Source organism: Lontra canadensis, unplaced genomic scaffold (assembly GCF_010015895.1).
Source record: "Lontra canadensis isolate GAN:19392208 unplaced genomic scaffold, GSC_riverotter_1.0 scaffold12, whole genome shotgun sequence".
Taxonomy (NCBI): domain Eukaryota; kingdom Metazoa; phylum Chordata; class Mammalia; order Carnivora; family Mustelidae; genus Lontra; species Lontra canadensis.
Window position 1 is genome coordinate 27,062,544 of NW_022631006.1, and position 16,091 is coordinate 27,078,634.

At 36.1% G+C, this 16,091-nt stretch overlaps 1 protein-coding gene across 1 annotated transcript; it reads left to right on the plus strand.

The window, feature by feature from the left end:
• The first annotated feature begins 14,532 nt into the window (after positions 1-14,532).
• Positions 14,533-15,471, plus strand: LOC116867501 (olfactory receptor 4F3/4F16/4F29-like). The gene is given in 1 exon segment (XM_032857129.1): positions 14,533-15,471. A coding segment is annotated over 1 exon segment (939 nt).
• The last annotated feature ends 620 nt before the right edge of the window (positions 15,472-16,091 follow it).

Consider the following 16,091-nt stretch of genomic DNA (forward strand, 5'->3'; position numbering starts at 1 on the left):
AAAATTAAAAATATATCATATATTTTACAGCTTTATTAAGGTATTATTGATACATATGTAAGTTTGAGGTGTACAGTGTGATAATTTGATGCCCATATTCAAATCAATAAGTGTGATATACCGCACTAATGGAGAGATAAAAATTATACGATTATCTCAGTAGATACAAAAAAAATTTAACAAACTTCAACATCCTTTCATAATTAAAAACTCTCACCATTTTGGGTGTAGAAGGGGTGTACCCAAACAAAATAAAGGCCATGTGTGACAAAATGACAGCAAACATTGTGCTCAATGAGGAAAGGTTGAAACCTTTTCCTGTAAGGTTAGGAACAAACAAGACAAAGATGCCCATTTTTGCTGCTTCTATTGACATAATGCTAACATCCTAGCCACAGCAAATAGATAAGAAAAAGAAGTAAAAGTTCACCAATCAGAAAGGAGAAAGTAAATAGCCTATGTTTGCAGTTGATATGATTTTCTTTAATACAGAAAATCCCCAACACACCTCCAAAAAACCCTTAGAACTAAGGTTGCAGGATATAAAAACAACATACAGAAATCACTTGCATTTCTTTTTTTTTTAATTTGACAGAGATCACAAGTAGGCAGAGAGGCAGGCAGAGAGAGAGGAGGAAGCAGGCTCCCCGCTGAGCAGAGAGCCCGATGCGGGGCTCGATCCCAGGACCCTGGGATCATGACCTGAGCCGAAGGCAGAGGCTTTAACCCACTGAGCCACCCAGGCGCCCCACTTGCATTTCTTATACTAACAATGAACTATTTGAAAAAGAAATAAAATAATTAATTTATAGTAACATCAAAAGAATAAGATACTTAAAAATAATTTTAGAGAAACCCTCTCCAGAGAGATAAAAGCCCTTTCTGGAGAAATAAAAGAACTAAAATCTAACCAAGTTGAATTAAAAAAAGCTATTAATATGCTGCAATCAAAAATGGAAGCTCTTACTCCTAGGATAAAGAGGCAGAAGAAAGAATTAGTGACATAGAAGACCAAATGACAGAGAATAAAGAAGGTGAGCAAAATAGCAACAAACAAATACTGGACCACGAGGAGAGAATTCGAGAGATAAGTGACACCATAAGACAACACAACATTAGAATAATTGGGATTCCAAAAGAAGAAGAGAGAGGGGAGCAGAAGGTATATTGGAGAGAATTATTGAAGAGAATTTCCCTAATATGGCAAAGGGAACAAACATCAAAATCCAAGAGATGCTAAGAATGCCCCTCAAAATCAATAAAAATAGGTCCACACCTCGTCACCTGATAGTAAAATTTACAAGTCTTAGCGACAAAGAGAAAATCCTGAAAGCAGCCCGAGAAAAGAAGTCTGTAACATACAAGGGTAAAAACATTAGATTGGCAGCAGACCTATCCACAGAGACCTGGCAGGCCTGAAAGTGCTGGCATGGTATATTCAGAGCACTAAATGAGAAAAACATGCAGCCAAGAATACTATATCCAGCTAGGCTATCATTGAAAATAGAAGGAGAGATTAAAAGCTTCCAGGACAAACAAAAACTGAAAGAATTTGCAAACACCAAGCCAGCTCTACAGGAAATATTGAAAGGGGTCCTCTAAGCAAAGAGAGAGCCTAAAAGTAGTAGATCAGAGAGGAACAGAGACAATATACAGTAACAGTCACCTTACAGGCAATACAATGGCACTCAATTCATGTCTCTCAATCGTTACCCTGAATATTAATGGGCTAAATGCCCCAATCAAAAGACACAGGGTATCAGAATGGATAAAAAAACAAAACCCATCTATATGTTGCCTACAAGAAACTCATTTTAGACCCGAAGACACCTCCAGATTTAAAGTGAAGGGGTGGAAAACATGTACCATGCTAATGGACATCAGAAGAAAGCAGGGGTGGCAATCCTTATATCAGATCAATTAGATTTTAAGCCAAAGACTATAATAAGAGATGAGGAAGGACACTATATCATACTCAAAGGGTCTGTCCAACAAGAAGACCTAACAATTTTAAGTATCTATGCCCTAACATGGGAGCAGCCAACTATATAAACCAATTAATAACAAAATCAAAGAAACACATTGACAATAATACAATAATAGTAGGGGACTTTAACACTCCCCTCACTGAAATGGACAGATCATCTATGCAAAAGATCAACAAGGAAATAAAGGCCTTAAATGACACACTGGACCAGATGGACATCACAGATATATTCAGAACATTCCATCCCAAAGCAACAGAATACACATTCTTCTCTAGTGCACATGGAACATTCTCCAGAATAGATCACATCCTATGTCCTAAATCAGGTCTCAACGGGTATCAAAAGATTGGGATCATTCCCTGCATATTTTCAGACCACAATTGCTCTGAAGCTAGAACTCAATCACAAGAGGAAATTTGGAAAGAACCCAAATGCATGGAAACTAAACAGCATCCTTCTAAAAAGTGAATTGGTCAACCAGGAAATTAAAGAAGAATTGAAAAAATTCATGGAAACAAATGATAATGAAAACACAATGGTTCAAAATCTGTGGGACACAACAAAGGCAGTCCTGAAAGGAAAATATATGGCGATATAAGCCTTTCTCAAGAAACAAGGAAGGTCTCAAATACACAACCTAACCCTACACTTAAAGGAGCTGGAGAAGGAACAACAAAGAAAGCCTAACCCAGCAGAAGAAGTGAAATAATAAAGATCAGAGCAGAAATCAATGAAATAGAAACCAAAAAAACAATAGAACCAATCAACAAAACTAGGAGCTGGTTCTTTGAAAAAATTAATAAGATTGATAAACCCTTGGCCAGACTTATCAAAAAGAAAAGAGAAAGGACCCAAATAAATAAAATCATGAATGAAAGAGGAGAGATCACAACAAACACCAAAGAAATACAAACAATTATAAGAACATACTATGAGCAGCTCTATGCCAACAAATTTGACAATCTGGAAGAAATGGATACGTTTCTAGAGACATATAAACTACCACAACTGAACCAAGAAGAAATAGAAAACCTGAACAGACCCATAACCAGTAAGGAGATTGAAACAGTCATCAAAAATCTCCAAACAAACAAAAGTCTTGGGCCAGATGGCTTCCCAGGGGAATTCTACCAAACATTTAAAGAAGAACTAATTCCTATTCTCCTGAGACTGTTCCAAAAATTAGAAATGGAAGGAAAACTTCCAAACTCATCTTTTGAAGCCAGCATCACCTTGATCCCAAAACCAGACAAGGATCCCATAAAAAAAAGAGAATCACAGACCAATATCCTTGATGAACACAGATGAGAAAATTCTCACCAAAATACTGGCCAATAGGATCCAACAGTACATTAAAAGGATTATTCACCATGACCAAGTGGGATTTATTCCAGGGCTGCAAGGTTGGTTCAACATCTGCAAATCAATCAATGTGATACAATACATTAATAAAAGAAAGAACAAGAACCATATGATACTCTCAATAGATGCTGAAAGAGCATTTGACAAAGTGCAGCATCCCTTCCTGATTAAAACTCTTCAAAGTGTAGGGATGGAGGGCACATACCTCAATATTATCAAAGCCATCTATGAAAAACCCACTGCAAATATCATTCTCAATGGAGAAAAACTGAAAGCTTTTCTGCTAAGGTCAGGAACATGGCAAGGATGTCCCTTATCACCACTGCTGTTCAACATAGTACTAGAAGTCCTAGCCTCAGCAATCAGAGCACAAAAAGAAATTAAAGGTATCTATATTGGCAAAGAAGAAGTCAAACTATCACTCTTTGCAGATGATATGATACTATATGTGGAAAACCAAAAGGCTCCACTCCCAAACTGCTAGAACTTGTACAGGAATTCAGTAAAGTGTCAGGATATAAAGTCAATGCACAGAAATCAGTTCCATTTCTTTACACCAACAACAAGACAGAAGAAAGAGATATTAAGGAGTCCATCCCATTTACAATTGCACCCAAAACCATAAGATACCTCGGAATAAACCTAACCAAAGAGGCAAAGAATCTATACTCAGAAAACTATAAAGTACTCATGAAAGAAATTGAGGAAGACACAAAGAAATGGAAAAATGTTCCATGCTCATGGATTGGAAGAACACATATTGTGAAAATGTTTATTGTACTTAAAGCAATCTACACATTTAATGCAATCCATATCAAAATCCCATCCATTTTTTTCAAAGAAATAGAACAAACAATCCTAAAATTTATATGGAACCAGAAAAGACCTCGAATAGCCAAAGGAATATTGAAAAAGGAAGCCAGAGCTGGTGGCATCACAATTCCAGACTTCAAGCTCTATTACAAAGCTGTCATCATCAAGACAGTATGGTGCTGGCACAAAAACAGATACATAGATCAATGGAACAGAATAGAGAGCCCAGAAATAGACCCTCAACTCTATGGTCAACTAATCTTTGACAAAGCAGGAAGGAATGTCCAATGGAAAAAAGACAGCCTCTTCAACAAATGGTGCTGGGAAAATTGGACAGCCACATGCAGAAAAATGAAATGGGACTATTTCCTTACACCACACACAAAATAGACTCAAAATGGATGAAGGACCTCAATGTGAGAAAGGAATCCATCAAAATCCTTGAGGAGAACACAGGCAGCAACCTCTTTGACCTCAACTGCAGCAACTTCTTCCTAGGAACATTGCCAAAGACAACAGAAGCAAGGGCAAAAATGAACTATTGGGATTTCATCAAGATCAAAAGCTTTTGCACAGCAAAGGAAACAGTTAACAAAACCAAAAAACAACTGACAGAATGGGAGAAGATATTTGCAAACGACATATCAGATAAAGGGCTAGTATCCAAAATCTATAAAGAGCTTAGCAAACTCAACACCCAAAGAACAAATAATCCAATCAAGAAATGGGAAGAGGACATGAACAGACATTTCTGCAAAGAAGACATCCAGATGGCCAACAGACACATGAAAAAATGCTCCACATCACTTGGCATCAGGGAAATACAAATCAAAAACCACAATGAGATACCACCTCATACCAGTGAGAATGGCTAAAATTAACAAGTCAAGAAATGACAGATGCTGGCGAGGATGCGGAAAGAAGGGAACCCTCCTACACTCTTGATGGGAATGTAAGCTGGTACAACCACTCTGGAAAACAGTGTGGAGGTTCCTCAAAAAACTGAAAATAGAGCTACCCTATGACCCAGTGATTGCACTACTGGGTATATATCCTAAAGATACAAACGTGGTGCTCTGAAGGGGCACGTGCACCCTAATGTTTATAGCAGCAATGTCCACAATAGCCAAACTATGGAAAGAACCTAGATGTCCATCAACAGATGAATGGATAAAGAAGGTGTGGTATATATACACAATGGAATACTATGCAGCCATCAAAAGAAATGAAATCTTGCCATTTGTGACAACGTGGATGGAACTAGAGGGTATTATGCTTAGCAAAATAAGTCAATTGGAGAAAGACAACTATCATATGATCTCCCTGATATGAGGAAGTGGAGATGCAATGTGGGGGTTTGGGGGGTAGGAAAAGAAAAAAATGAAAGAAGGTGGAATTGGGAGGGAGACAAACCATAAAAGACTCAATCTCAAAAAACAGACTGAGGGTTGCTGGGGGGAGGGGGGATAGGAGAGGGTGGTGGGGATATGGACATTGGGGATGGTATGTGCTATGATGAGTGCTGTGAAATGTGTAAACCTGTCGATTTACAGACATGTGCCCTTGGGGATAAAAATACATTATATGTTTATTTAAAAAAATATAAAAAAAAATAAAAAAATTTTTAACCAAGAAGGTAAAAGATTCAAAGAAATTAATGAAAGACATTGAAGAAGAAACAAATAAATGGAAAAATATCTTGTGTTCATGGATTGGAAGAATGAAAAAAATGTTTCATAGGTCTTTCATAGCTGTGAAACACTTTAAAAATTCTATAATTATTAATTTTATACTTCTACAGATCCAATGCAATACATATAAAAATTACAATGGTATTTTTTCACCAAAATACAAAAAAGAATCCTAAAATTTGTCAGACAAAAGACCCTAGATGGCTAAAACAATCCTAAGAAAGAAGAACAACCTGGAGATACCACGCTTCCTAATTTCAAACTTTATTACAGAAAGTTATAGTAATCAAAATAGTGTGGTACTGGCATAAAAACAGACACATATGTCAGTGAAATAGAATCAAGACCCCATATCAAATCCCTATATATACATTCACACTCAAAGAAGTGGGTGGGGCACCTGGATGGCTCAGTTGGTTAAGTGTCTGGCTCTTGATTTCAGCTTAGATCATGATCTCAGGGTCATGAGGTCAAGCCCCATGTCTGGCTCTGAACTCTGCCTGGAGCCTGCTTGTCCCTCTCCCTCCCTCTCTATCTCTCACCCTGCTTGTGTGGGCATGCACACACATTCTCTCTCAAATAAATAAATAAAATCTTAGAAAAAAAAAAGAAATAGGATTACATCAAACTCAAAACTCTCAAAACTGCTGCACAGCAGGAGAAACTACTTACAGAATGGGAGAAAATATTTTCAAACAATCTATAATATAAAGGGTTAGTATCCAAAATATATAAAGAACTCCTATAACTCAGTAGCAAAACAAATAATCCAATCAAAATGAGTAAAGGAATGAATAGACATTTCCCAAAGATTTACAAATGGCCAAAAACAGGTACATGCAAATTATCAGGGAAATGAAATCAGGTAGTACCATGTACCTGTTAGAATGGCTATTATAAAAAACAAGGGATAACAAGTGTTGGCAAGGATGTGGAAAAAATGGAAACTTTGTGCAATGTTGGTAGAAAGATAAATTTGTGCAGCCACTGTAGAAAACCGTCTGGAGTTTTCTCAAAGAATTAAAAATAGAACTACTGTATGATCCAACAATCTCACTTCTGGGCATATTCTTGAAGGAAATGAAATCACCGTGTTAAGGAGATAGCTGTACTCCTATGTTCATTGCAGGGTTGTTTACAATAGCCAACACATGGAAACAATCTTAGTGTCCACTGATGGATGTATGGATAAAGAAGCTGTGATACACATACATGCATACACAGAGTGGAATATTATTCAGCCATAAAAAGAAGGAAATCCTTCCTTTTTCCGTAGTATGGGTGCAACTTGAAGGCATGATGCTAAGTGGAATAAGTCAGGCAGAGAAAGACAAATACTGTACATTCTTTCTTATATGTGGAATTTTGAAAAGCCAAACTCATAGAAACTGTAGAACAGCGGTTGCCAAGGAGCAAAGGGTAGGAAAATGGGAAGATATTGTCCAAAGGGTACAAACTTCCAGTTATAAGATGGATAAGTTCTGGGAGTTTAATGTATAGCATAGTAACAGTAGCTAACAATTCTGTATTATATACAGAAAATTGTTGAGTGTAAATTTTAAATGTTACTACCATATACATAATAGTAACTATTGAGGTGTTGGTGATGTTTATTGTGATAATTTTATAATGTATGTGTGTATCAAATCATGCTGTACACATTTTTTAAATTTTTATTTATTTTTTACATGCTGTACACTTTAAACTTAGAGAGTATCATATGCCAATATCTCAGAAAATCTGGAAAAAAAGGGATATTATAGGCATTTTTACAAAGAGATTCTAGCATGATTGGTGAATTATAACACTGGTTAATATTCAACAGGCCATATCTGGAGTTATCTGTTCTTTTGGACAGAAATTACATACATCTCTATTGAGCAAAAATCTATGAGGAAAAGGGGAACTTCACTAAGTCTGTATCCTTTAATCAATACTTAGTAGGTGAATTAAGTATATTCTCCTGGATAATCTGCAAGTGCCCTTTGCCATCATGTAATGTTGAAAGGATAAACACCAAACTTTTTGCCTCAAAGTTTTATACTTCTGCATGTTTGCTGTCCTTTTAATTTTTCTTCTTTATGAATTGTCAATTCATTCTTTTTGTCTTCTACTGGTTCTACTATATTTGGTTTACTAGAGTAGAAGACAGTATATGTCTGTAATGGTTAATTTATATTCTTATTTAAAATGTATTTTATTTTAATGTTTTTAATATTTAATATATGTAAAATCCAAGAAAATTGTATTTTGGGTCTTATTTTGAGTGCAATAATCTTAATGTACTTAATTATGTATCCTTGTATTAACAGTTTTTGCATGAGTTATCTTGTAGTATTCAAATTTGCGGCACTCTGACAATTCTTTTAGTTGATTCTCTATTGTTTCTCCAGAAAGTAAAGGGTTTGTGCATACATCTCTCCATCTCCATCTCTATGTCTCTTGTCCTAATCTGTTTCTACTCCATGTGTTCATATCTTCCTCCATTATTCTAAGTCTTTCATATTTACTCATGCTTGTTGCTCTTAATTGTTGTTTGGACCTTTGAACACACAGAGACTGAGTTGACAAAATGTGTCAAGATTTCTAAGTTCTACAACTTTTTTTTCATAAAAGTTTTGGAGTTTTTTCCATTTAAAAATTAGAAAATGCATCTTTTATTAGATACTTTCCTGGGTCATATCCTAAAATAAAGATAGAAAGTATGTAAGAAATAGAACAGTGGAGCTTTACTTTTTATAAGAAAATTCTACACCTCTTTCCCCTATCCCTTATAATCCTATGCGGCAGTTCCCTTGGCCTGATGATCTCAGTTTGAAAATCCTAGAACTCTATTCATTACTTGGTTACAGCCTTCTGCTGTAATTAGATGCCTTTCTCAAAACAACAGAGTTTTATTTAGCTCCTTGCCCTGGGGAGGGTGGGTGGAAGGATATGGGCAATGCTTATACACAGGAGCAAATTCAGTTGGTGGAACTTCTCTGATTCCCTGGTTATGCTGCCACCCGAGATCTTTTAATAGATTAGGTAGGTGGTCTAGTGAAGAGGAACTGAGGCCTTGGTGGACCATCTTCTATCAGAAGAAAAATGTCCTTCACAGATTCCTATGCTTCCAGAGAGGAAAGATATAATAAAATGAGCAGGAACAGAAATTATATAGGAAAGAAGTGTGGGACAACTATATAGAGAAAGGCATATGAAAGAAAGTAAAGTTGATTTTTTTCTAGTTTTTTTTTTGAGAAATAATTGACATACATTGCTATAAGTTGAAGGTATACAGTATGATGGATTGATTTACATATATTATGAAACGATTACCACAATAGGTTTAATTAACACCAATAATCTTATAGATTAAATAAAAAGAAAAGAGAAAAAAATTATTGTGATGAGAACTCTTAGGATTAACTCTCAACAACTTTTTTATATATCATATAGCAGCATTAACTATAGTCCTAATGTTGTAGTGAAGTTGATTTTTAGTGGGAGTCCAGTCTTGAGAATCAGGATAGGGGAGAGAGATAGAGTAAAAGAGTTACCACAAGGTTACAATTACTGTCCCTGTGCTTAAGATCTCTGATCTGTATTCTGTTATCTCCATCTGTCAGCTCATCTTTGGCTTCACTTGCTGCATTGTCCAGTATGTAATTTGGTCAAACAATTTTAGTGTGACCTAAAACTTCCAAGGATGTCTGTCTCTTTCTCTCTTTTAAGGGAATATATTTATTTTTTAAATAAAGTTTCTAATTTTAATGCCATATAGTTAACAGTGTTAGGTTAGTTTTAGGTGCAGTGATTTGACAATTCTATACATTGCTCAGTGCTCATTGTGATAAGTGTACTCTTAATCCCCTTCACCTATTTTACCCATTCCCCCAATCATCTCTGCTCTCATAACCATCAGTTCTCTGTTTAAAGTCAAAATGATACATGCACCCCTACAGTTATTGCAGCATTAAATACAATAGCCATATTATGGAAGCAGCCCAAATGTTTATCGATACGTGAATGGATTAAGAAGATGTGGAATATTATTCAGCCACAAAAAGAATAAACCTTGCCATTTGCAACAACACAGAATGGATCTAAAAAGTATTATGGTAAGCAAAATAAGTCTGAGAAAGACAAATACCGTGCAATTTCACTCATGTGGAATTTAAGAAACGAAACAAGTAAACAAAGGATTTCTGTCTCTTTTGATACTCTATTCTGCTTAATGTGCCAAACAAATGTGCTACTCTAAAATTCTTAATATAAGTCCCTGAACATTTCTGAATGGTGTCACAAAAAGATTCCATCTAGTTTTTGACTAAGTTCATGATACCCGTCTTCAATAAGACTGTCACAGTTGCTAGGAAAATGTAACTATTTTTGTAGATTTCTGGTACACTATAAATTTTTTACACATAGCATATTGCCTTATTTTCCTACTCCCACCCCAAAACTTTTCCCCTATATTATTGAAGTTGTCATTTCCTGATTTTGCTTTCTCTACTTTAACACCATCTATTACCTCCCTAAAATCTTGATTTTTCTCTCTCCTGTTTGACTTTCTCTCTCTTTAATGGCACCAATGATATTCAGCCCTAAATCTATGCCTTTTACTTAGTCTTGCTAATTTTGATCACTCTTTATCATGTGAAAGTAGGCCATTGCTTAATTCTTTGAGTTCCTTTTTCCCTGCTTTTTGTACTTTGAAGCAGGGCTTTTAAAAGGCAGATAATATGTAAAAATAGTAGTAATAGTAATATAATAATGATGATGACAAATACTATGTGTTTGTTCTTTTTTGGCCATGTATGTTTCCTCCATTAGCTCTTTATATGTTATCCTTTAAGTAAATCTTTGTTTCTCATGACTTCAAATTTTGGATGCCTCCAAAATTTTTCTCTCTAGGTGGGAAATTACTTGTCTGTCAATTACTATGGCTTTTTATGAATAAATGGTCCCCTGACTTGGTGATTCTTTTTTTTTTTTTTAAGATTTTATTTATTTGTGAGAGCACACACTTGCAGGAGTGGGTGGGGAGGAGGAGGGAGAGCAGAGGGAGGGGGACAAATAGATTCCCTGCTGAGCAGGAATCCTGACAACAGGGCTGGATCCCAGAACCCTGACATCATGGCCTGAGCCAAAGTCAGACACCTAAGTGACTGAGCCATTCAGGCACCCCTGGTGAGTCTTTTACTAGCACCAAAACGTTGGTAGATTTTGTTTTTTTCCCATTCTAATCAGCATTCAGCTTTCTCCCTTCCCCGTAACTTGTAGCAATCATATGTAGGTTTAAGTTTGGGTGTTCCACTAGTAGCTATAAAATCTTGCGTAAGTTAATTTATGTATATATTAAATATTTATGTGGGTGGGATGGAATATTCTTCTGAGTAAAATGGAATTCTTTTTTTTTCCAGATTTATTGAAATAATGATTGACATATAACATTGTGTCAGCTTAAGGTGTACATTTCTTTTGCATTCTTGCTCAAAGTTCATAACAGGAATAATTGTTTTAGATCATGAACAGATATCCATATTTGCATATGTCAGAATAGCAGTGGATTTGGAATCAGAAAGTCTGGTTTTTGATTTCAAACTAAAGTTACTATGTTTTTAGGTAAGTTACTAACTTCTCTGATTTTGAGATTTTGCCTCTATATATGAAAATAATTCTATCAGGTATATCTACCCTACAGGTAATCACAAGGATCAAACATACGAGAGTATTTAGTAAATATGTGCCATAAAAATAATGTATGATTTTCTAGCTCTAAGATTCCACCATTAAATACTTTAGAAACTTCTGGAGTATGGTGAAAAAAATATGTATTTTCTTTTTTTACTTTAAGAAGGGCATGGAAGATTATTACTAATTATATCATGAAGCCTGGAAAATAGAAACTGTATAAATTCCCTACTATACTGGCTGCTATTGGAACTATTGCTCCCCCAGCCCTTTCTTTTCCTTTTACATGCTTCTTCTTGTTTTCTAAAACTTCATGAAGTTAAACCATGGACCATTGTAAGTCTTGAGATGAGGCTTCCATACTCCTCAACAGGAAGTTTATAGCAAGAATACCAGGCATTCTCTTGGGAGTGATTGGGAAATGTGTTAATGCTTAGTTTTGAATTTGGAGACTTGCTTTGTGCATGCTGACTTCATAGAAAAAGATGGTAGACTAGAAAAACTAGAACTGTGAAAAATTATGGACCAGAGAAAGTGGCTTTATTTCAGAGAAGTATTAACTATATTTTAGGAAACACAGGAGCCAGATGAAGTGGTCCTTTTCCTTCTCAAACTTACATGTATTTAAGGAGGGAAAATCTATAAAATTGAAACCATTGAGGAATTATGATTAGTAAAAACTGATTGCTCTAAATAAGCAATCAGTTATTATCTCTTTTTAGAAAGCTTTCGTCTCCCCTCTCAACTTACTAAACTTCTACAATTGTTTTCTCAAAACTCATAAGACCTTTCTCCTTCATGAAGTTGTCTCTGAATTTCCTGGAATCTTGTGTATCCTTCCTGGCCAAGAGTGGACATCTGGTATGTCTCCTATGGTACTACATATTGTGGTTTATTTTTATATGGATAATTATTTTTCAATTAAAATTTAAGTTTCCTGACTTCTAGGAATAAGAGAAGAGATACATATGAAGTAGAGTTATTAGGAGAATTTTCATGGAGGAAATGGGATTTTGATATACCTTTAAGGGATCAGTAGTGATTGGAAATGTTCTATATTCCACTCTTCTATCCATAACCACTAGCTAGATGAGGCTATTGAGCACTTGAAATGTGACTAGTACAACTAAGGAAATAGATTTTAGTTTCATTTAATAACCATATGTAACTAGTGGCTATGATTTTGGGCTGAGTAGATCCAGGTTTGGCATGTCTCCTCCCAACTTTATGATTTTTCTCGCATGTGGAATCTGAAGCCATATGTGGACTAGAAAACCCAGATTCTCTGTCTATTACTAGTTGTTTGTTCCTCACTAGACTACTGTTTTCTCCTGTTTTAAAAAAATATTTTATTTTTATTTATTTGAGAGAGAAAGAGGGAGAGAGAGAGAGAACCAGCAGGGGAAGGCAGAGGGAGAAGCAGACTCCCTGCTGAGTAGAGAGCACTATGTGATGCGGGGCTTGATCCCAGGACCTTGGGATTATGACCTGAGCTGAAGGTAGACACTTAGCCAACTGAGCCACCCAGGTGCCCCTGTTTTCTCATTTGCAAGTGATTAATTTGAAGTAAGTAATCTCTCATGAGATTTGTGAGATAATATTTTTATGACTGATTTCACTCATCATGTACAACTGAGATGAATGTATATGTGCATATATAAATACACATAATAAAAGACAAAGCTTTGGGATCCATTTTTTTTTCTATTTCTGGGTTTCTCTTGCCCTTTCCTTTCAGTTCCGGGTGTGAGGCTTTTTGTGCATTTATGTACCTTTATTTTACCAGCCCTTTACTTTTTATTCTGCAACCTATCTCCTCAGATCACTGTACCTTTTAGTAGCATTTCTAAATATTATGGGAACAAGAGGCTTTGAGACACACAAAGCAGAACTGTTGGACCTACAGGCAAGAGAATATATCTTCCATGTGGTAACATTGTATTCTTTGCAAAAAAAAAAACAAAACAAAACTGGGTAATAACTAGAGAGATTCATGTGGTCATGCAGAATTAGGCTAGGGAATAGTCAGACTTGACATTGGATCCCAGAGACTTGACAGATCTGAAGCAGAGATGTGAGATAAGAGGGATAAAAGGGGCTAAGGCTGATGAAGGGATAGGAGTCAATAGTTACATGGCAATTACACCGTTAGTGTGCATTTCTTCATCCCCAGCAAATTCCAAAAGCTTAGGGCTCCAATAGCTATAACCAAGGCTCACAAACTTCAGAGATTATGAAGAATCTGGACATATAAATTAAACTGGCTTCCTTAACTTCCCATAATACCCCCTTCATTCTTGTACTTCTGGTCATGTCCTGGCTGCTAACCATCCTACTAGGTACTTATACTTTCTGGGTGCCCATACAAATACTCTGTGCCATTAATATCTAATCTATGCTTGCCTCAATCCTGTCATACTCTTGAATAACCTCTATACCCTATGCCTGGTTCTCTTACGCTCACTGTTACCCTGTGGGCATTGTGTGAATTGCAAATATGATTATAGATAGTGGTATAAGTATGACTATAAGAGACATATTATGTGCCTGAGATTAACAAGGGAAAGAAATGAGACAACTTGAATGGCTGAAGAATTTTCTATGAACAAAAGAGTACTAGTGAAGTCTGGCAAATGCCATCTTTCTTACCTCCTCTTTCTTTTTCTCATTGTTTTGTACTATACTACCTTCCCTGCCCCTCCCAATCCTTGCTATGTGCATGTAAAATGTTTTCATATTTGCTTCATTTTCTCGTTTATAGATGAATAGCCCTGGAAGCCATGGTGTTAGGGATGTTGCATCTGTAAGTGACGCAACTGCTTTAGGTGATACCAGGTAAAATGCTTTTTTAATAATGGCCCTGTGAGGGAATTGAGGGGATATTCTTCACAGTGTTAATATCCTTGAATAATTAATCATTGTAATATAGAACTTTATTAACATTCTTATTTTAGATTCTTTTTTATTTTCTTTTATCTGGAAACATTCTAGCTGATAAAGTAATGGATGGCGTGAATCATTCTGTGGTGTCAGAGTTTGTGTTCCTGGGACTCACTAACTCCTGGGAGATCCAACTTCTTCTCTTTGTTTTCTCCTCCATGTTTTATGTGGCAAGCATGCTGGGAAACTCCCTCATCATGTTCACTGTGGCTTCTAACCCTCACTTGTACTCCCCCATGTACTTTCTGTTGGCCAGCTTCTCCTTCATTGACCTGGGGGTTTCTTCTGTCATTTCTCCCAAGATGATTTATGATCTTTTTAGAAAGCGTAAAGTCATCTCCTTTGGTGGCTGTATCACTCAAATCTTCTTTCTTCATGTCATTGGTGGTGTGGAGATGGTGCTGCTCATTGCCATGGCTTTTGACAGATATGTTGCCATATGAAAGCCTCTGCACTATTTGACTATTATGAACCGAAAAATGTGTATTTTGCTTCTGGTCGCTGCATGGGTAATTGGCTTGACCCACTCTACGATTCAACTGCTTTTTGTTATAAAATTGCCATTCTGTGGCCCTAATTTATTAGACAGCTTTTATTGTGACTTCCCTCGGTTCCTCAAACTTGCCTGCACAGATACCTACAGTTTAGAGTTCATGGTCACAGCCAACAGTGGGTTTATATCTCTGGGATCATTCTTCATATTGATTGTCTCCTACAGCTTTATCCTGATCACTGTTTGGAAACACTCCTCAAGAGGCTCATCCAAGGCCCTTTCCACTTTGTCAACTCATGTCATGGTGGTGATTTTGTTCTTTGGTCCTTGCATCTTTGTTTATATCTGGCCTCACCCCACATCACACTTAGACAAATTTCTTGCTGTTTTTGATGCAGTTCTTACTCCCTTTTTTAATTCAGTCATCTATACATTTAGGAACAAAGAAATGAAAGTGGCAATGAGGAAAGTATGTAGTCAATTTATTGCTTATAGAAGGATTTCGTAAATGACAAAAGTATTAGGGAGTTTCCTTACTGACTTGAGATAACGTTAAATTTCTATGGTTTCAGTATGAGTTTCCAGGTACCTTATTACTGTTTAGGTGTTCCAGATGAAAATAGTATGGTTCTTTAAGAATCTTAACTGAGAAATTGTGTTGCTGCCTCTGGTTGGAGGAAGCATGTGGTGTGATAAAAAGTATCTTCCAGAGAAGGTCAATTGTTTGTCTCTCAGGAGACATTACCTTGATGAATTTACTATGGTCTAGAATTCAAAATTGAATCTCGTCAATATCCAAGCGGGTTATATAAGGGAATGCTTGCTATTGACACTAAATATTTTGGCACTGATACAAATATATGTATATCAAGATGGCAGTCTGTCAATTTGCTGTTAAAAATTAGTAAAGTGGTCTGACCTGTCATGAAAACCTAACTTACTGTTTGGTTATAGGGAAATTTCTGAGAAGTCAGGTGATGAAAAGGACATTAATGAGTAGGGAATCAGAGTAGGAGGAGTTAGATGGATTATTCAAATATTTAATCATGTCAGATTTTGATGATGTAGGATCCTTAGACCAGACCACCTTTCTGGCTGGTCTCACAAGACTTAACTTTTGACTTTTGT